Below are 22265 nucleotides of genomic sequence, written 5' to 3' on the forward strand. Positions count from 1 at the left end.
CTGGATGGGCCGAAAATGGGATAGAAGGAGATGCAGGATAGAGACAGGCAAAGAGAGCAACAACAAAATATGTTCTTGTTACAACAATAACATATGTCCTTGTTACATGAACAACAACAGACACATACATCAGAAGGCTGATTCTAGATGACCCTACAAGTCCGGCAAGAAACCAAGTATACTCACATATATTTCAAACAGTATTTCAAGATAAAACAACATTTTTGTTTACCAATTAGCTACTGTCAGAAAACCCCTAATGCTAGCAAACAACCACTGCCTTGCTTAAGTTAGCTAGGAATTAACTATAATGCAGTACTAAACGGAGTGTTTTCTAGAAGGTTATTCCTATCCTGTTGTATCACCTAACATTACCAAATAATAATATTAGCTTTCAGCTACTCTCTAGCTTACTGTAGTATTATGTAGTTGAACTGTTTGAAGGCAAACATTAGCTTTTGTCTAATAGACTATCAAATATGTACTTAACCTGAAATATGACCAACTTTCCCTTCAGACTTTTTAAATGCTGACCAACAGAACTAGATGGGGTCAAGGAGGGGTCAGAGGGATGGGGGTTAGGAGGAGTGGTCGACTCCTTCTTCTTCTTCCATCTCCTCAACTCAGAAAGTGTCAGAATATTTACCAGGCTGAAGGCTCCTTTCTTGTTGTGGAGACTTGAGTTCGACTGCCGGTGGATCAGGAAGAGATGATTCCTGCTTCAAGGTCTTATCTTGAAAATCTTCATCTTTCTCCTGGAGTTCAGCTGCCAGTGGATCAGGGAGGGAAAGCTCCTACTGGCATGGCTCAGTTTGGTTAGCTCCTCACAGTTGGTTATATTTGTTTGAGGAGGCATATATACACTTGCTGATTTTGCACACGTAACGGGTCCCAGGATTGGTACCGTCAACAGATTTTAATAATCCTGTAAAACAGTAGAAAGAAGTGAGACGGCGACTGTCCTCTCTCCAAGCATTTGGATTGTGATTTATTCATATGTATCTTCATCTGTCTTTCGTTAAGTTATATTTGCAGACTTGACATACCAGATATTCTTCTCTCAAAGAAAATACAACCATATGACCAATAAAGTATCTTCTTTGTGCCAGAAATAACTTCTGCTTGTATGTGTATAAGTACAACTCTTTATAGTTCATTACACATCAGTTTCTATTTTGTCTTTACTCCAAACGCCGCATAAAACACATACAAATAACCTTCTTGTAAAAGAATGTTAAACTCTTGTAAATAATTTACCACAGTGATATAGACTATGAAGATAGAAAGATAGTTGTTTTATTACCATTACTACATCTTGTTTAGCCTACAGCCAGTATGCAGTTGCTTGATAAGAGCAGTTTAATTAATGAAGCTAAAGTTTTTATCCTTCCTTAATGTTACGTTTACATATTATTTAGCCAGCAGAAAGCATTAGCACAGTCACAAGGCTGTATGTTATAAAATGTTATGTTATATGCCTGTTGTTTTACAGGCCACCGTGACCCCCATAGACTTAACACAGCCATGTCAATATTACATACCTGTCTTAGAGGATCTGTATTGAATCCTTTCAGTTCTCTCCATCTATTGAACGACTCACCAAGGACATTGATTTGTGTTATTATACCCATGCTCCGTCACTGTTCACTCAATCTTGGATCCCATCGGCTATAGTCTGAGACTGGGGACACTGGTGAACATGCCGGGCGGTAATCGATAAACGACGTCCCGTCAAGACTTCTTTTTCCGTGTGCTGCACAGAAAGAGTAAACGTTTTCTTGTGATTTACCTGTTATTAACTGGTCTTACCTTCGCCGAAATGTCAACATCATGATGCAGATTTGTAAGAAGTAAAAATTCAAGCTTTGTCACGTCTGTCCTCAAGAGGAGAAGAAAACTTTTAAAATGCTCGGATCGATGTGATGCATTCGAGGTAGTCGGGAAATCTGAATGCTGAACGACTTTCATGACCCAGCGTCAAGGGAATTTATCTCAAGTTAAATTTGAGATCTAGAACAGATTATTAGCTGAACTTACATGCAGATGTCTGTTTATAGAAATTAATAAGAAGCTAAATCGTCGTCAGATGACTGCTGATGGAAGCCGGATTATGTTCCGCCTGCTTTTGCTGTCCTCACGGACTGTTTTTCCTGCATACGCCGCAGCATGCTGATACGTGATTGGTCAATATTACTCGGACTACAAGCATAGCTCAAACGAAACACTTGCCTTCCCGGAAATCCACGTCCCTGCCTACAAATTCTACATTTCTATGTAGATTCTGTAAATAGAAAAATAAATATGCTGTTCGCCCTTTTTATCTCTTTGCCGATCCTGCCCTGTACGTGTATGTGTGTGTAAAAATCATATAGTGAGATAATAGCCTCGTTTTGTGTTTCATGGTTTGGGTCGCGCCCTTAAGTTCAGAAAAATGCTGTTATTGTAGGTTTAATGTTAGATTTAGTCGCAGCAACACTGACTTCTGCTTCAGACAAAACACACTTTACTGTAAAAAGAAAGATGCTACTAATTTTCCTCTAAATTCGGCCTTCTTTACCAGTGCCGTAGTTTGCATTCCAGCTCCTTGTTCTTATCATATTTTTTGGCCTAACCCTGTGATTTTCTATGGATGTGATGTTTGTTAAACAGGTTGAGGATCTTGACTTAAAAAAAAAGGGCAGCTTTGTGCTGTTTGTCTCTTGTTGTCGCCATGTGGTCAGCAGCAGAAGCCCACTGCTGGGCGTGGTGGACTCACTGTGTAGCTTGGCAGCAGTACAAACCAGGCCTGGATTTCAGATGTGGTGATGTGGAGGGACTGTGTGTGTATGTGTGTGTGTATTTAGGAGAAAAGAAGGGAAATAGGGGGGAAGAGTGGTTGTGTGTTTCTGTTTGTAGGCGGGGTGTGTCTGTTGGTAAGTGAGGAGGAGGTGTGTGTATCATTGTCGTTCTGAGGTGGAGACCAGGGCTCCTCTTCCTGTAAGTTGTTAGAGCTCGGCCAGATGGAGGGATCTCGTCTCCGACGTGGGAAAAACAAGAGCAGCAGAGGCAGGGAGGGTTATGTGTTCAAAATATAAACCTTTTTAGTCCTCCAGTGTAAACGCCTCCACCTGTCGCCGTGGTGTCCTGTGTGGTGCGTCCACTGAAGTGAGGCAGACAGTATTAAAGATTCAGGAGAGCAGGGTTTCCCTATGACAGCCTCCTCTGCTCTGCTGACTTCTGACTGACACACTCATCTCTCATATCTCTGGAAGAGCTTCACGGAAACACCTGAGTGTGTGTGTGTGTGTGTGTGTGCATGTGTGTATAACTGATAGGAAGATAGGATTAAGTTTCTCCTTTGTCTTCCTTTCCTCATTGTCCAAGTTGATTAATTTGTGAAATCAGCCTGTGTGTCTTTATTATTGTGCATGTGTGTTTGTGTTGGCTCCGTTATATTCCACTGGCTTTACATAGCAGGGCGTGATAGAATAAGTGAAGGATATATGGTCATACACTTGAGCACACAAAGACGCCGCTGTGTACCTACATGAACACGCTAAAAGTACTGAATGTTCCTGAATGTTACAGCAGAGTGTTTGGGATGTTTGTTGTACTTTTGCATACAGTGAGAACTAAACGTGCATTCCTTTTAGAAGTTGTAAAAGACAAAAATGTTGTATTTTCTCCCAGCTTGACTAAAAAGGACTGTTGACTCTTTACAGTGACAGTGCTGAGCGGTCTATGTGTGGCACATTTATGTAAAGACTAAGGGCTCAGGTCCCTGTAAATGAAGCATAATGTGTTTGTCAGTTTAGTTTAGAGTGGGCTGCACGGTGGTCCCGTCACAGCTAGAAGGTTCCTGATTCTGAGTGACGTTTGCATGTTCTCCCCGTGCCTGCGTGGGTTGCCTCCGGGCACTCCGGCTTCCTCCCACAGTCCAAAGACATGAATGTGACTTTGAAAGGTTGTCTGTGTCTGCGTGTCAGCCCTGTGATTGACAGGCGATCAGTCCAGGGTGCACCCCGCCTCTCGCCCCGCCACAACCCTGAACAGAATCAGCGGTATAGATAATGGATGGTTGGATTTTATATCCATATTTTCTCTAAAAAGTCAACTGTTAGATACTTAAATTTAACATGTCTTTCCTCAATGCTTCAAATTAAGACTTAAAACATCAACATGTCACTGCTTTTAATATATATTTTTGTCATATTTCTTATGGGTTTTATGGGTTTATGCCTGTACCATATCCTGACAGTTATATACCTTAATTTGTTTTGAATTTGTGAACATTTCAAACCACATTTAATTCGAAAGAAAGAAGCAATAAAAACTCACATCCTGCCCTTTTATTGTGTCTTAGCAGAACCTTGCAGGCAAAATCCATCTCAGAAATCCCTAATAAGAAATGCACCCGCTTCCTTCAGCACGATGTTGCCTTTTACATAGTTGAACCTCCTAACCTTCATTTCTGTTATGTTTCTTTTGTGTCTTTTAGTTCCCAGAGTGCGGCTTCTACGGCATTTATGACAAGATTCTGCTGTTCAAGCACGACACCTCCACAAACAACATCCTGCAGCTGGTGAAAGGTGCCAGTGACATTCAGGAGGGAGACCTGGTGGAGGTGGTGCTCTCTGGTAAGTAAACAGCTCTTTTCTTTTGATATAACAATCAGGTGACATTAAAGTACAAGATAGCCAAATTTAAATCTACAGCTGTTTCCGTCTTCTTTCATCTGCTGTCATAAGTCCTTATCTGCTTATTTTACTACAGGCTACGCTGCACTGTTTCTCCATCCTGTTTGCATTTTATCAATCATCTTTTCCTCCGCTAAGCTATAGTAGTATGATTGTATCTTGATACCAACTGTGACCACACTCTTCTTCTTTATCCCTTTAAGCTGCAGCCACATTTGAAGATTTCCAGATCCGGCCCCATGCGCTCAACGTGCACTCGTACCGGGCCCCGGCCTTCTGTGATCACTGTGGAGAGATGCTGTTCGGACTCGTCAGACAAGGACTCAAGTGTGATGGTGAGAGAATAGGTTGAAGACTTGTGAAGAAGAAAAGACACTTAGATTTTGCCCGAGAAACGACCTGTAACACTGACCTAATCTTCTCCCCCCCCCTCCTGCTCCCTGGTTCTTTGATCCATGGCGCCCCCTGCAGGATGTGGCCTCAACTACCACAAGCGCTGTGCGTTCAGCATCCCAAACAACTGCAGTGGAGCCAGGAAACGGCGTCTGTCCACCACCTCCCTTAGCAGCAGCCAGTCTCTGCGTCTCTCCACCACAGAGTCGGTGTACAGTGTCGGGACAGTCTCCACCTGCGCAGAGGAAACCAGCCTCATCCGCTCACACACACAAATGGTAGCGGTGGATTCATGCACACCATTTACATTTATTAGACCAAATCAAGCAGGTTTGATTTATATTAATGTCACACACTGGGAAAACACTTTAAGTAAGTTTAGTCTCTGACTTAGACGTTTTTTAATTCTTTTAGATTCAAAAGAAACATTTTACTGACACACTTGTGATGGCAGAGGACGCCATATTTGCCGAAACAATGTTGTCTCATATAACCAAAAGATTTTCTTACTTGACGCACAATTTTATTGGTACTTTTTTCTACTACAGGCACACAAGGTGTTAAGATGGATATCTTTAAATCTCTCCATCTGAACCAAAACTACCTGCAAGGCTGCATTCCATTAAACTTGGTCTGCAGCCATGTGTGGGAAACCTTAAAATGCCATCATTACTGCTTGATTTCACCTACTAGCCTACTTAAATTGCAAATGAAGATGTAAAGAAGCCATTTAGTTTGAGAGGCATAATGCAGCTATAATCACTAGATTTTATACTGACAATGTATCAACGAGAAAACAGTGTGACAGTGTGCAGGAAATTGCTCCTAGCGATGAAGCTACAAAGAATAATACTTCATTGTTTAGCTGCTCTGCAGCTTTACTATTTTTGTTCCACAGTTCTTTTTGCAACTTCTTCGGCCGCAGAAGTTTACGATGATAAAACTTTTAAAACCCACTTTGCACAAGGATAGGATAGATACTTTTTCAATCCTTTACAGGAAATTACACCGTCACAGCAGCTTTAATCACTGTCAAGACAGCACATCTAACACTGGACATTAAAACATTGAGGCACAAAAACTACACCTAAAAATACCAAAATAAATGTCTAAACCAAACTAAAACTTCCAAATGAGACAGGATAGGTTGGATAGCAAAGAAATGTAATACATATATCATGTGGCTTGTAAAAAGCTCATTATAAAAATATATATATATGTATATACACAGTGCATAAATATATGTACAAATGTATGTATAATGTAAGCAACATATGCAACTGTCCTGCACCTACGTGCTCCTCCTCAAACAGTTAGCTACTAGCTAGCAAACCGAGCATTTAGCAGCTAAAACGACAGATATGTCCCTCAGGAGGTGGTAGAGACCAAAACTGAGCTGTTAAAGAGAAGAATAGTGGAGTTACATTTCAGGTCGATACAAACATGACTCCAAATTAATAATAATGTTGCTCTGTGTCAACAACTGTTCTCTAACAAGCTTACCATATCAATACAACTGATTTTTGCTGCCCCCAAGTGGCCAAAGCTCCTGTGAGGAACTTTAGGTTTGTGTTGATTTTGGCGCCCCCAGTGGACAAAGCCGTACCTCTTATCTCTTTGCTGATTTTGTCCTGTACATGCTTAAATGGTGGTTTTTAACAAAAAATCTCATCCTGCTTTCTTTAACAGTCATATGTATCACTTGCTATAGATTTTTGCCCTGGAAAATGTAAACAAATGCAGCGTGCAGTTAATCACTTCGTCTGACACCTACCCCCCGCCAGCAGTTTCAGGCATTAAAAATAACTATATAGAAATAATCAATCTTGTCGCTGATGGTCTGGTTTGCTTTTGTAGCTCATATAGAGTAATCCTCACAGGAGCTTTTATCATAGAAAACTTATGAATTAATGCTTAAGAAATTAATTAATTTGGTTGTTACCAAAACTTTTTCCAAAGACAGATTGTAGTGTTTCCACACTGTTCTTTGCTAATCTTTTTTCCTCTCTGTTCTGTTAGCCACGGACCCCCAGTGACGCCAGGCGCTTCTACACGGGCCGACCTGTTCATTTGGACAAGATCCTAATGAGCAAGGTGAAGGTGCCGCACACGTTCGCTGTCCACTCATACACACGACCGACAGTGTGCCAGTACTGCAAGAGGCTCCTCCGAGGACTCTTCAGGCAGGGCCTTCAGTGCAAAGGTGAGAGATAAACAAAGAATGTCAAGTTTGATATAGAATATGAGCTAAATCTAACGGATGACTTGTGTTTTGTTCCTGTCAGACTGCAAGTTTAACTGCCATAAACGCTGTGCGTACAAGGTTCCTAATGACTGCCTCGGGGAGACAATCGGAGGTGAGGGAAGATATAAATCAGTCACATTTGTAATGTATTTATGACTCTGTTAACCCTGCTTGGTTCCTGGTTACTTTAATGATTGTAAAACATGATGTCACACATGATCTAACAAGACTGAAACTCACTGCTGCTAATGTTTTTATCTTCTCAGAAAACAGAAGTAACTGTGGTAAGTATCAGTACTCAGTGTTGATGCATGTAGTCTTCTAATAGTCTTAGCTGTAGTCGTAGCAGAAGCATGTAGTCGTATTTTCTAACACGGTCCTTTTCAGACAGATTGAACTCAACCTGTTGTGTTGCTCTTATGTTGCCGCAGATATGTTGAGCCCCAGTACGGACCCCGAGGTGCCCATGGACTACAGCAGCGAGTACGACGCCGGAGACAAGTCTTCGATGGACGACTCAGACGAGGCCTGCAGCATCCCGGGCTCCTTCTGTCCTGACAACAACCAGGATGGAACCAGCGGGGACCAAAAGTATGTCGACGATTCAAATAAAAACAGCAGAAACACAAACGCGCACTTTGACCTTCTGACCTCTTGAGCTCTCTCTTGTTCTTCTAGTGTTTACATCCCGCTAATGAGGGTGGTGCAGTCGGTGAGGCAGACAACGCGGCGATCCAGCACGGCTATCAAGGAAGGATGGATGGTTCACTACAGCAATAAGGACACACTGGTACGAATGTTACCCATAATTCCCAGTATCTTTCTTTGCAGGCCTGAACGTACACTACATATTTAAGTCAATTTATTCAAGATGCACTTACTGCAACATCCTTCACTCTCTTTTTGTTCTGTTTACTTTCCACCCACTCAGAGACATGAAGCGCCTTCTCGTCATTAGTCTTTTTTCTCTGTGAGGACCTTGTTCATTTGGTTCCTTCTTTTGTGGACTATATTGCTTCCTTTTTTCGTATTTGTTTGAGCATGTGCGCGAGGGAGAAATGACAGTTGAAGGTTGATGATGAAGCTGACTCACAGGAACAAAACAGCACTCGGCAGATGTCAAATTTAAACTAAAAGCACATTTTCTGCCTTTTCTTTTTGCAATTGTTTTTACTATAAGTGACCTCAAATAAAGAAACCTTTCTGCCTCCTCTCTGGCTTATCTAACACACTCTTAATCTTCCCTTTTCTCTTGTTTCTCTCTTTTCCACCTTCTCTTCTTGCAGCTTCGACCTCTGCTCATCCTTCTTCTCAGCTGGCCTGTCTTCTCTTTCGCTGGACATCAATATTTGGATCCATATTGATCCCTGAACTTATCCATACCCATCCCTCTCACTACATCCTCTCTCTATCCTGCTCCTTAATGCCCTTCTTTACACGTATTACCCCTCCTCATAACCTTACTCCACTCCCAACAGAGAAAGAGGCACTACTGGCGTCTGGACTGTAAATGCATCATCCTTTTCCAGAACAACACCTCCAACAAATACTACAAGGTAAATACAGTTACTCCATGAAAAGGTACGATCTGAAGTCGTTTATTTAAAGTGTAAAACATAATATAATGCTCGGTCCTCTTGCAGGAGATCCCCCTGTCTGAGATTCTGGAGGTTCGTCCCTCCGGTAACTTCACCCTCGTCCCCCCTGGCACGAACCCTCACTGCTTCGAGCTCATCACAGGCACCATGTGCTACTTCGTAGGGGAGGACCCCAACACCCTTCCCCCTCCATCCCCCGGCAACCCCAAAACTCTCCCCCCTCAGACCCCTCCCTCCCCCAGCCAGGTAGCTCCCAACAGCGGCATCGGACGGGAGGTGGCCAAGGCGTGGGAGAGCGCCATACGCCAGGCGCTCATGCCATCCATCTTTCAGGACGCACCGCCGGCTGAGGGGAACACGCCGCACAGTAAGTCTAAGATCAAATACAGATCAGACTCTTCCAGTAAGTTGGCCTTTCACAAGTTTAGTATCTCGAGCAAATACCACACAGCATACGTAAGATGCTACTTGTTAAAATCTAAATGATACACAACCTAGTAACTCAAAGCTTAGTATAATCTGTACGTTCTTCCTTCTGCTTTCAGGACAAGCCTCCATCAGCATTTCCGTGTCCAACAGTCAAATCCAAGAGAATGTGGTATGACTTTTTGTCAATAACAGCCATTTCCTTCACTTTTTAAATTAATTTCACAGTGATAGGATGATCATTAATGAGTGGAATATTGCTCTCCTGCAGGATATTGGTACAGTGTACCAGATTTTTGCTGATGAGGTGCTGGGATCTGGGCAGTTTGGAGTCGTGTATGGAGGTATGTAGATCTTAAGTACAGTGATGATTTTCGAGCTTTAGTTTTCAGTATTTTCTCAAGGTCAAAATGTATGAGATTTGTAACTGTGTTTCTTTAAGTTGGAAGCTAAAAAGACAAGACTCAAAAGTTTCCCAAAACATGGATTACACTGATGCATGGTTATGTTTGTGTGCCAGTGAGAAGTGTGTCTTTAAAGGGGAAGCCAACTGAGTTTAAAAAGTCTGTTGCTTCTAGCATTGCACACCTGAATATCTTTCCTAGCTTTCTGCAGTGGGGTTGCATTGTGGGTAATGTAGGCAACATTCTTTTGATGAGGAAGAAGAATTTATGGAGTAAAAAGGACAATGCATACTTTATAGTCAAACATGTACTGCAGCTGCCCTTGATAAGAACATACTTTGCATGCAGTATGTATCAAATTCGTACATGCTACTTTGTCATAAAATTGCGACTTTAATTTTGAATTATTCTCATACTTCTGTCCCAGTTCATTGCACCAAAATTGGATATTGTATAATTAAAAAGCTTGCATCGGAGATAAAAAAACACCAACCACACACCAGGATTGCCAAGCCTCAAAGTGAAGTGCGATATCTAATGTTCGGAAGATTGTGGGTCAGAATAGCAAAAAAGCACGCTGGCTTGCATAATGCAAACTTGATGTACTTTTCTGGGATACAAAAAGTATAAAAGTATCAGAATTGGAGCTCAAACATGATCTCAGATTCTGCTGCAGCATCAATTTTAACCTTAATGTAGAAATAGTCCTATTTAAAATATATCTTAAACTCTGATCAGCAGGGCCTCGTGTGTGTTGCCATATACATGAGGTTCAGTTCAAACCAACATCTGTTTCTTACACTTTATTTCTCCATCAGGAAAACACAGGAAGACAGGGAGGGACGTAGCTGTCAAAGTCATCGACAAGCTTCGCTTCCCCACCAAACAGGAGAGCCAGCTGAGGAATGAGGTGGCCATACTGCAGGTAAACGCACACACAAAGTGTGTTTCACTGCAGCTGTAAATCGTTTGCACACACATAATAATGCTGACAGAGAAGCCGACTGCTTTGGATATTGATGTTGTAAGTTATATTGGCATATACATGAAAAAGGCTGACATCTGGACTGTGAGTGTCGGTATTATCGCATCATTTCTAAAGGAAGTACGTCAGATAGCTTTGTGTTTACTGGGTCACAGTTGATTCAGTCTCTGAACAAAACAAACACAATTTTCTTTTTATAGAACATAATTGTCAAAGCACTGAGACATTTAGATTGGTAAACTTTATCCTGCTCTCTGTACAACAGCCTGATTTCATCTACAAATATTAAAAAGGTCAGATTGCAAAGGTCTAAGTTATCTGACAACTGCCCTCTATAATTGCATCTTTTGTTCCCTTCGGTGAGTCATCATTATTTCAATGTTTTTTTTAAAGATGATTATTTGGGGCCTTTCATTTCATTATTGATAGAGAGGACAGAGGATAGTGTTGGAGACAAGGGAAGAGAGAATGGGGGATGACACGTGGCAAAGGGCCGAGGGTGGGAGTTGAGCCTGGAGCCGCTGCACTGAGGACTGTGGCCTCTGTATACGGGACGCTGATTTAACTGCTGAGCTAAACCGGCGTCCCGATGTTTAAATATGAAGAAACTATTTTAGATTCAAAATTCATTTATAAAACTTATTTGTTTGTTATATTTGTATCCTTCATGAAACATTAAATCACCTTAGGTGAAGATCATTTCAATTTTTGCAGGACTATTCTTTTTCATGAGACTTCCTTAAAGCAATTATTGTTTTTACTGACTGTGTGTGGGAATGCTTCAGAAGCAGAAGTAGGTCATTATTGTAAAAAACAACAACAATAATAATTATAATTTATAATAAACTTTATGCGTTACTTGCACAACAAGTATGTTTTTTATAGTGAGGACGAGCTGCAGCTTCAGGCTGAATCTCTTTCATCTGTAAAACATGTCCAATTGTGTGTGTGTTTTTCTTTTACACTTCTACGGGAGCATGTAAATATTAAACATACATTTTTCCAACTGATTTGCTAACTTTACCAGACTTGGCTTCACCTTTTGATATGATGTGCAGTTCACTGTTCACCAGTAGAGGGAGACGGAAGTAAAGTCATCTCTGTATCTGCGGTTTCTAACCGCCAGTAAAAGCTCTCCCCCGTCAGCTCTACAGTTACTCGCTTGGTCGGCCACACTGGGCCAAGGTTCCCCTCTGTGTCTGACATAAGCAGTGAAATGGTTTCAGGGGGACTTTTTTAGAAACACTACCTAATAATCCATTTTCTGTTCCCCCTGCTGTGTTTCACCTTCCTCTCCTGTGGTTTACTGTCTCTGCTGACACTGTCTCTGTCTCTTTCCCCACGTAATCGCTCATGCTTTTCCTGTTTCTCATCTTTCACCATTTTCTCCTTCTTATTTATCCTCGTCCTCTTTAATCAAACAAATCAAATATCCCCCTGTTTCTCCTCCTCCTACTTGTCCCTTCTCAGAGTTTGCGTCACCTGGGCATTGTGAACCTGGAGTGCATGTTTGAGACGCCGGAGAAAGTGTTTGTGGTGATGGAGAAGCTGCACGGTGACATGTTGGAGATGATCCTCTCCAGTGAGAAGGGCAGACTGCCTGAGAGGCTCACAAAGTTCCTCATCACACAGGTGTGTATGCACGCTGGCGAAGAAAGGAGCGGGTAGATTTATGCTCTGACATGGAAGGTGTTGTTATTTTTGTGTGTCACTCATTGCTGTCACTGACGTCCTAATGCTGCAGCATCAGGAGACCTGCTGTTGTCGTCATTCTATCTGGGGTTTATGCGTATTTAGTGCGTCATAATGTGTTGTATTTGTATATAGATCATAGCTATTTAAGTCAAACCCATATCCTGTTTTTGTGGTTGTGGGTTTGCATGTGCAGATTCTTGCAGCTCTGAGGCATCTTCACTTTAAGAACATCGTTCATTGTGACCTGAAACCCGAGAATGTGCTGCTTGCCTCTGCTGATCCCTTCCCCCAGGTACACACATACCCACACCCAAACATGCACACTGAAACCCATTCTCATATACGGCTATGGTTTTCAAACTCTGACAGGCACGTCGCAGAAGAATTGTCGTTGCTGTGACGTGCTTTCTCACTTCCACTTATTACTCTTAATGCCTCTGCCGTTTTACCACTTCCTTTGTTTTCATACAACCTAACTCCCCTTCTCTGTTTCCCTCACCCAGGTGAAGCTATGTGACTTTGGCTTTGCCCGAATCATCGGCGAGAAGTCCTTCCGCCGCTCGGTGGTCGGGACCCCCGCCTACCTGGCCCCGGAGGTTCTGCTGAACCAGGGCTACAACCGCTCGCTGGATATGTGGTCGGTTGGCGTCATCATGTATGTCAGCCTGAGCGGAACGTTCCCGTTTAATGAGGATGAAGACATCAACGACCAGATCCACAACGCGGCCTTCATGTACCCCCCCAACCCCTGGAAACAGATCTCCAGTGACGGTAAACAAAGACACGACATGGGAATAAAAATCAAACTGAATCACCATCTCGCTTAAAGTAATGTAGTTTCCATTGAAACTTTTTTCTGCTTTATGATCGTTTCAGAGGATGTGGTTGTGGTTCTGTTAAATTTTATTGAGTTATATTGACAGCTGATTCCATTATTAGATCCACCTCTATAATGCAGCACTGCAAAGTACTTCCTCCATAATGATCATAATGCTCAATACGCCCATCACATTTATTGGACCATTGTATTAGACTGCATTCGCTTAAGCTCGATGTAATACAAAGAGTGTACTTGAGGAACACTGTAAAAAATGTCCCTGTTAAATTTCAGTAAACTACTGGTGGCTCCAGGTGTCAGCATTAAACTGGTATTTACAGCGTAAATACCATCATAATTGGTGGTAGTGCTGCTCTGAGATGCATTATATTCAGAGGTGTTCCTAATACTCTGGCCGCGTCATGTATGTAAACAGGGAGGACAAAAAAATATAATGTAGTTCAGTACAACACCCCCTTTAACTACGGCCTCAGTATTAAACACACACCCAATTTACACCCTTCCGACTCTCGACAAAACAGTCAACAAAAAATAAACTTCATGAAAGCAGAGTTCATGGCGGTGCTGTTGTATTGAACTGCATTAGATTTTTCAGGTGTACCTAATGAAGTGGCTGGTGAGTAAATACTATATCTGCCATCTTCCTGGTTCGAGTCCCGGTTCTGTGTGGAGTTTGCATGTTCTCCCCGTGCATGCGCAGGTTCCCTCCGGGTACTCCGGCTTCCTCCCACAGTCCAAAGACATGCTCGTTAGGTTCACTGGTGACTCTAAATTGCCTGTAGGTGTGAGTGTGAAAGGTTGTCTGTCTCTGTGTGTCGGCCCTGTGCTTGACAATCAGTCCAGGGTGTGCTCCGCCTCTCGCCCAATGACACCCTTGCGACCCTGAACAGAATAAGCAGTATAGATAATGGATGGATGGATGGATGGATGGATATCTGCTAGAAGCTAATGAGGAAACTTTACCTTATATAATAAAAATAAATATAAAAATAATAGAAATAACTTGGATATAACTTACTTGTGCAGGAGATAGCTGTATAAATCATGCATTTATTAAATGCAAATTCAAACACAGCCAGTAACTGACATATAACTAGAGTTAGAGTACACTTCATGTAAACAGGACTTTTTATGTTGAGTATGTTCTCAATCTGCATGTACTAATACATTTAACTATAAGAGAGGGCATTATGACATTACATTTATTAAAGTCATCAAATCAAACACATTAAGTAGCAAACAAATATCAGGTAATAACATGTTTGGGGCGCTGGTTTAGTTCGGTTGGTGGAGCAGGCGCCCCATGTGCAGAGGCTACAGTCCTTATGTCATCCCCCACTTTATCTTCCCCATATTTCTTGTCTTTCTTCAGCTTTCCTATAAATAAAAGCAAAAAGCAAAAGGAAATTCTTGTAAAATACAATTGTTAAGATAATTCATTTTGCCAAACATGTTCTCAACAATCTTAAACAACTTTCCTATCATTCCTTTGTACCCTGCCTTCAGTATCCAATAGAAAGCAAATGAAAAAACAAACCTGGAGCTACACAATTCACATGAACTGAATGATTCTAAACTCAGAACAAAATTTAATGAGACTTTGCGACCTTGACATGAATATGAACATGAACATCTGGGTGCAGTGTGTTGGCTATTCCTTGTAAAAGTGAGCTCGTGTGTGGAGATTTGTACGGGGCAGGTTGAACGCCCTGCAAAAGTCCATCTGGTTTCACAGTTATTCTCTTTTTCTGCACCAGCTTCCCTATCTGCTTTGACATCACCTTAGATTACTGTTCAGAATTCCCCTCTATTTTTACAGCAGTTTGTTACAGTGAAAGTTTCCAGGCACTTTGAAAGAAGGTCACGCTATCACAAAATCAAATATTTGTATTTCACAACATGTTTTGTAATAACACCCTTTTCCTGCATACACCAATTACTACTCTGTTTCCTTCTTCATTATGATGAGACAAATGTTAGACATGGTTCCTCTTTTGATGCTCTTTCTACCACAGTGTGCAGGAATAGAAACAGCTCAGCTTGCACGCAAAGTCCTGATATTTATAACAACAATGTTTTGATACTGTAATTAGTCAGCTTCTTTTTATAGCTTCTTGTTATAATGATATTTTTGTTGTTTTGTTTTCAGCAATCGACCTGATCAACAACCTGCTGCAAGTCAAGATGAGGAAACGCTACAGCGTGGACAAGAGCCTCAGCCACGTATACCTACAGGTAGTGTATAGAAACTACCAGATATTATTATTTATGAACAAAGTCCGTCTGACACTTTCATGTTTTTAATCACACTACCAGCACAACCATGAACTCCCCACTCACTCTAGTAGCAGAGCGGTACCACATAAGAACCTTGTTTGACTTCTTCAACCTTCAATAAAAACTGAAACTATTAGAGAAAATGGCAAATATAAACACAGTGTCTGTACATATAACCAAGTAACAAGACAGCAGCTCAAGGCTGATATTCTGGAGCATAATTGCAAACAGACTGGCTTTAAAAATAATGTTTCATTGACTGTGCAGAACCCTTAATGTCTCCTTCAAAACAAAACGTTTAGCAGTGGAAAAACAAGCCAGCTTTCTCTGTGAGTTTAAACCAAGCCATGTTCTTGTTGCAACAACATCCACATACAGAGACATATACACACACATATAGGATCTAAAGTGATTACTGGATGAATGCTGTAAACACATAAAAGCCCATTTAACTTTGATCTAATTTCAAAGCTCTTGAAACTGAAACATCATCCCTGTTTTCATCCCCGTCTCTCAGGACTATCAGACGTGGCTGGACCTGCGGGAGCTGGAGACCAAACTCGGAGGCCGTTACATCACCCACGAGAGCGACGACAGCCGCTGGCAAATGTTTGCCCACGAACACACCCTGCCTTACCCCTGTCACCTCGTGCCTCCTCCTCCTGCGCCGGCCTCCGACGATGAGGGCGTGGAGGATGCGGACGTGCAAGGCCTCACCGAGAGGGTCAGCATTCTCTGACACCCAGAGACAGAAAAAACAGAGGACTTGTGCTCATGAGGAAGGAGGAGAGAAGTAGGGAGAGGAAGGGAGGATGTGGTGCTTGAACTGGAGAAAAAGAGATGGTTTGTGTCCAGCTGTTTAGACTTTTCGCTGTGCAACATCTGTGCGTGCAAGCGCTCAACTTTCCAGCAATAAATCAAAAGTTTTTCCTTCATTCTGAGCCCTTCAAGGCAATCCTCTGATTATTTACCTCCACTGTTACTGCTCATCCTTTATCTTTTGAATTGCTGAACTTGTTCAGCATAAAGACTGACTTCTTGAGGAGCCCTAGCGGATAAAACCGTTGAATTTTAAAACAGAATAAGTCATTTAAATAAGCTGCTTCATCTTTTGCTCTCGCTACAAGACGCTTCAAAGTGTCTCGCTTCAAACCACTGTAAAATCACTTTTTCAAAAGTGATTACGATAAGAATTTGGTGGGTTTATTGAGGTATTTTTCGAAACAAATAGGAGCCAATATTAAAATTGAAACTTCCCCCCATTAAAAGAAAAGAATTATTTGATTTTAGTGTCATTTAACTCCACTGACTGGAATAACAGTCTCTCTTTAGTCCTCTGTAAACACCTTTTTAATCTCTCTTCAGTGAAGCTTTAGGCTTTAAAGCGACAAAAGACTTCCTCTCTTCTGGTAATTACTTGCATGCAGGCATGGAGGCGAACCAATATGTATTCACAAATGCATTCCCATCAAAAAAGCCCTGTAGTAAAAACTGGAAGTATTGATCTGGCGACAGCAAATCCTCCCCTTAATTACCACTAGTTTTGAGCCGCAGTAGACTCTTTGGAAACACATGTGATTAAAAGACGCCATGTGGGTTTAAATGAACTCGAGCACCGTGCAGCGGCGGTAACCAGAAAGTCACGTGATTCTTTTTCTACCTGCAGCTGACGGATTGCACAACATCAGCCACAATGACTGCATCCGAACAGTGATAATTGCTTCTATTATGTTGTGTCGCCCACTCTATTATTCGTCTCTGAAACAGTGAATAACACTTACTCACAGTTGCAGGTATATTAGATTCAAATACTGATACGCGAGCAGGTAAATGGACTCTTTTATTATTGTTGTTCGGAAGAGCAGATCTCTCCCTTCCATGTAAGTGCTTAGATGGACAGCTTGGGTTACCAAACTAGACATTTGGAGAGTGTATGTAGTTTGATTGTCGTCGATATGTTGCATGTTTCTGTGAAGTAGAATTATCTAGATTCATTTTAAACATATTGTAGTTATGACGGTTTATTATACACACATGTAACCTGACGCTGATGTAGTTGTTAAATATTGGTAGACTGTGTATGACATGTTTGAAGGATAATCCTAGCCTTTGTAACAGAAAATACAAACTTTACAAAATATTCTCATTTGTGTGGGATTTATTATTTATTGTGACATTTATCCGCACATAAATGTCATCTAGTAACTGAAATTTTAGGCCTTCTGGAGAGAAAACACTCATTAAACCGAGCAGGCGTGGAAATGTGATGATGATTCAGTAGTGAAACACTTGTCAGTTGTACACAGACAATTTGCTTCTTCTCAATGACATAATTAAGAAGCTAGGACCATTACTGCCACTCATGTTTCTATAGCGGAAGACGCTTCAGTGTGAGAGATTATTATTATTCAAGATATTTGTCATTTCTGCTTTCTGTGCTCACATTATGGCACCAATGCCTTATGGAGGCTCTCGTATGAACAGATGTGAAAGACATGTGCATGCATTTAAACACGTCAAAAAAAAAAAGACTCACAGCTGTCAGAGGACAAGGACAGTTTTTACACAAATGACACCTCACAGACCGAGTGGCACTCAAGAGGACCCTGGGGCTATACAGGCGACATGAGAGAATTGTTTTCCATCCTGTAATGAGTGCACTACAGAAGCTACTCTAGGGGAAAGGTCACTCTCGCTCATCCTACACTACATCCATCACCACTGATAATTATATCACTCTTTTTCTTTCCTTTTATTTTTCTCAAGTGAAAGGGAGGTTGTCCTTACACAGCTACATTTCTCCAGGCTGTCTTTGCGCCGAAAATTTGTAAGCAATGAAGACAAACCTTAGAAAGACTTAGAAAGTGCCTCTATAAAGTCTCTATTTAGCTTGATCTAATTCTGCAAAAAGGAACGCTCATCTACTTTGTAGTAATAAAAAAGGCTCAGCAATTTCATGGAGAGCTGGACACTAGAGTAGATTTGTCAGGGACTATTTTCAGCAGTGGATTAATACACTTTTAGTGGTTAAGTGAGTGTTTCTAGCGACAGAAAGTTGCATGTGGGATTGCCTCAGAATGCAACTTCTGCCAGATTCATGATTATAAAAGATGTCGCCCAGCGCTCAATGACGTGTTTTAAAGTTAAGTTTTTGGACAACAATTGAAGTGACAAAAAAATTAGATATCAGGGTTTTGCTATGCAGACAAAACTTAATCTAAATATCTTAAATATCTATAAATTGTTGGTTTTGGTTTAGAGTAACAACAGTTTATCTGTATTACACAATAAATCCCTCTATTATATTGTCTAACAATTTGTTTTGTTGGATATAACTCAGGTCCCTCCCAAGTTTGTAATGTGGACTAGAGTACAAGAGTGTTCAGTGCTCCTGCCTCCTGAGAAACAGTGAAACACTGCCAGTGGAAACACAAAATAAGAACCTTGTTTGCTCTGCAAATGTTTAGTCTGTAATTGTGTAACATGATCCCAGAATTCGATTGCACTTTCCTCAGCCGTGGTGATTGCCCAACCGATGACCTGCAGTTTGGCCATCAAGTACATTAAAAGGCTTTTCCAGCTGCTGCTGGGTTTGCCCTTGCACTTAGGCGTAATGCACTTTGAAAGGGAAGAACCCAACAGTGTAAAACAATTTGCAAAATTACAGAAAATTGCAGAGCAATTCAGGTGTCAGCTGTATTCAAAACTAAAAGGTACAACAGAGCTTATTTAACGTCACACCCCTCTGTCTATTAAAAAGTAAACTCAAACTCAAACAAGAGAGAGAGGATGATGTTATTTGAGTCGCTAACAGACTGCTAACTCAAGCAATAACGATGCTAATTGCTAATGTTCTGTTATTACAAATGGAAGACAATGAGGACGTCGAGGAGGACGGTAAAGAAGAGGTCTGTCTGAAAGAGCAGCATTAATACTGTAAGTTAGCATCATGAGCGCAAAGTTAGCTACTTCTGTCATGTGCCGTGTGCTTTGGGCTAACATCAGCTACAGCTAGCAGGCAGCAGCTAGCTAGCAGGAGTTCTGTGTTGCTGTTTCCACAGAATTGTAAAATGAATCTATGTTAAGTATTTAACTCTAACCAATGAAATAGTGGGGCCAACACTATTAAAACCTGTTTGAAGAAATTTAGACAACATAAAAACTGAAGGACCCGTTTTTTAATTTTGTTTTTAATGTATTTCACACTAATTTCATAGGAAGAGTTGCAGTGTGTGGAGCAAGATTTATCTGTGGCATGGCCAATATGGAGTTTATTTCATTTATTCTGATCATGGCTTCAGTTTGTTGGCTCGGAGCAGGTTTAATTACAGAATCAATAGTTTTGAAACGTATTCAGAAGTTATGCAAGTTTGTTTTGCTGTTTGAGAAGCAGGAGGACCTGCCGTCTTTTGAAGCTCAGTAAACAAAAGCTCTTTCGTATTTGGTGTGAAACCACCAGACTGCCCTCTTTCCTTTTCCGCTGTGCTCGTCTGCATTTTGTCTGTTTGTCTAGTTGTGTTGTTTTGCTGAGGCTTGTGGTGAGCTGATGTGTGTATTTTTACAGCTAGTTTGTCTATTAACCATTCATTCAAATACCATCTCTGTTTTCTCCCTTAGAATCTGTCAGTCACTGTTACAAAACTACAAGAAGTCACATTTTAGAAATATGTTAACAGGTTTTTGAATTTGTGCTGCTGTTTTACTGGTGGGCAACCTCCATGTACTGGTGGAGGAACAGCATATACTGTATGTAGCCCTCATATATAGCTTGTGACAGTATGTTTCAAAGAGGGCAGTTAAGGACACCATAACCTCAGTATTCAGTGGTTTAAGTGACATCGACTTGTTCTCTTTTCCAAAGCAGATTCCTTCTTGGAAATAAAGAAAAGACGATGATAAAGGTAACTTTCACAGGCTCTGTCAGACTTAAAATTTCAGCACACTCCACTCTTGAACTTAGAGCTATCAGATAATATCCACCTACAAGTTGAACTTTCATAGACGATGACAAAAATCAAAATGGGAGACATAGACACTTGAAGCACAAAATGATATGTGTAATTCATTGCTGATAATGTTACGTTTTTCTGGCCATTTACTGTTGTTGTAGCTGGAAATGGTAATAATAAGGGTTCTAATAGTTGCTGTAATACATTGTAGGAGGCAGGAGCACTTTAGAATAACAGGCAGCCCAGACCTCCACCCTGCACAGTCCATCCATCACCCTAAAGAGCTCCTGCTTCCTGGAGTTTGCTTGCATTGCCATTTGTTTATAAGATGGTAATGTGTAGTACAGCTTACATAAGCTATACAGAGTAATATTACAGTATATTTGCAATAGATAAAGAAGCTAAAACTGTGATAATTCCTAGAATATATTCACATTTTCTAGTCTTTAACAATAATTGCATGCAGATTATGAACATTTAAACATAGTTACTGTCTTTTTTAGTTAGGGGTGGGAATCGCAGGGTAAATCATGATACACGATACATGGCCTATGAGTATGACAATATCACGTCATATAATGATACATCACGACATCTGATTAATTTCTTCTTAGGCCAATTAATTCCCGTTCACGTTACCCCCATTCATGTCGTAAGCACCTCTGCTGTTTAGAGCGCCATATATTTGTCAATTAAAATATCCATATTTGGCGATAACCTAACACTAATTATATTGCACGAGTCAGAACAACGATATATTGCCGCATCAATAGTTTGTCCCACCCCTATTTTTAGGTAATCTTTTCCTTGATACTTCCCATCATGTTTCCTTATTATACATTTCCCTGCAACAGCTCAAGGAAACACTGTCTGGGGAGACCAAAAAAAAAGTATTTTAATGCCTTTATTGAGAGAGAGAGAGAGGACAGTGGAACGTGTCGAAAACAAGGGAAGAGAGAGTGGGACAATGCGCGGCAAAGGGCCGATGGTGGGAGTGGAACCCGGGCCGCTGGATCAAGGACTGTAGCCCCTCTGTATATGGGACATGCAATTTACCTGCATTTTTTGGCACCCCAAAAAATTGGGTTTTTGTACTCTGTAAAATAAACACTCGACGGACACGGCCATAACTCTGTAAAATACACACTTGACGAACACAGACTACAGAGATGAGTTGAATGCTCACCTCTTTGTGTGTACCTTGAAAAGTCTACTGTTTGACTCATTTGGTTTCCAGACAGTAGGAGTAGATTTGATACAAATCATATGACATAAAGTTAAAAGTTACACCTTGAATTATCAAAGTGAAACATAAAAAGGTTTATTTTTCTTTCTTTTTCGTCAAAGCTCATCTAATTCATTGTAAGTATGATTCACTGCTACAGAGCCAGACAATGAGACACTTTATTAGTATTTGCTCTCTGTGGGCAGATAAACAAAATACTGATAAGTCTATGATGTCTAGAACTGGCTGATCTGCAAATATGATGAAACAGTTCCTGCTTCTAATAGCCTGTAGCTCTCATCAGGTATGTATTCTGCTTATAGGAAAATACACAGCATTCACAGCTGGCATAAATATTTACTCAACACATTAACAGATGAGCTGCAGGCCTCCATCACAGATTCTTTTCATAAACATAAAGAGAGTCCTGGTTGTTGCTCTGACACGGGGTTGTTCTGGGAAACTTGCTGTCTGATAACCTACAGTTCATACCGCCGTCTGGTACAGAGCTCACCACATGTAAATCAGCCTCGGAGCTCTTCTTCACGTCTGGA

At 41.1% G+C, this 22265-nt stretch overlaps 1 protein-coding gene across 2 annotated transcripts in view; it reads left to right on the top strand.

Annotated features, from left to right (window-relative positions):
• prkd2 (protein kinase D2) overlaps positions 1 to 17649 on the top strand; it is a 41102-nt gene extending 23453 nt beyond the window's left edge. Inside the window, exons 2-19 of one of the 2 annotated variants that reach the window (XM_069668080.1) lie at positions 4478 to 4616; positions 4880 to 5011; positions 5148 to 5347; positions 7089 to 7272; positions 7355 to 7426; positions 7581 to 7598; positions 7746 to 7905; positions 7993 to 8104; positions 8793 to 8870; positions 8958 to 9279; positions 9458 to 9510; positions 9610 to 9682; positions 10561 to 10667; positions 12198 to 12359; positions 12616 to 12714; positions 12926 to 13193; positions 15410 to 15495; positions 16055 to 17649. In XM_069668080.1, the coding sequence (XP_069524181.1) occupies positions 4478 to 4616; positions 4880 to 5011; positions 5148 to 5347; positions 7089 to 7272; positions 7355 to 7426; positions 7581 to 7598; positions 7746 to 7905; positions 7993 to 8104; positions 8793 to 8870; positions 8958 to 9279; positions 9458 to 9510; positions 9610 to 9682; positions 10561 to 10667; positions 12198 to 12359; positions 12616 to 12714; positions 12926 to 13193; positions 15410 to 15495; positions 16055 to 16276 (2487 nt within the window). In that variant the 3' untranslated portion in view covers positions 16277 to 17649. The remainder of the gene's footprint in view (positions 1 to 4477; positions 4617 to 4879; positions 5012 to 5147; positions 5348 to 7088; positions 7273 to 7354; positions 7427 to 7580; positions 7599 to 7745; positions 7906 to 7992; positions 8105 to 8792; positions 8871 to 8957; positions 9280 to 9457; positions 9511 to 9609; positions 9683 to 10560; positions 10668 to 12197; positions 12360 to 12615; positions 12715 to 12925; positions 13194 to 15409; positions 15496 to 16054) is intronic. The other variant, XM_069668081.1, reaches the window with a different exon arrangement.
• The last annotated feature ends 4616 nt before the right edge of the window (positions 17650 to 22265 follow it).

This window comes from Semicossyphus pulcher, unplaced genomic scaffold (assembly GCF_022749685.1).
Source record: "Semicossyphus pulcher isolate SPU_LCO1_2020_fin unplaced genomic scaffold, fSemPul1.0.p SCAF_19, whole genome shotgun sequence".
Classification (NCBI taxonomy): domain Eukaryota; kingdom Metazoa; phylum Chordata; class Actinopteri; order Labriformes; family Labridae; genus Semicossyphus; species Semicossyphus pulcher.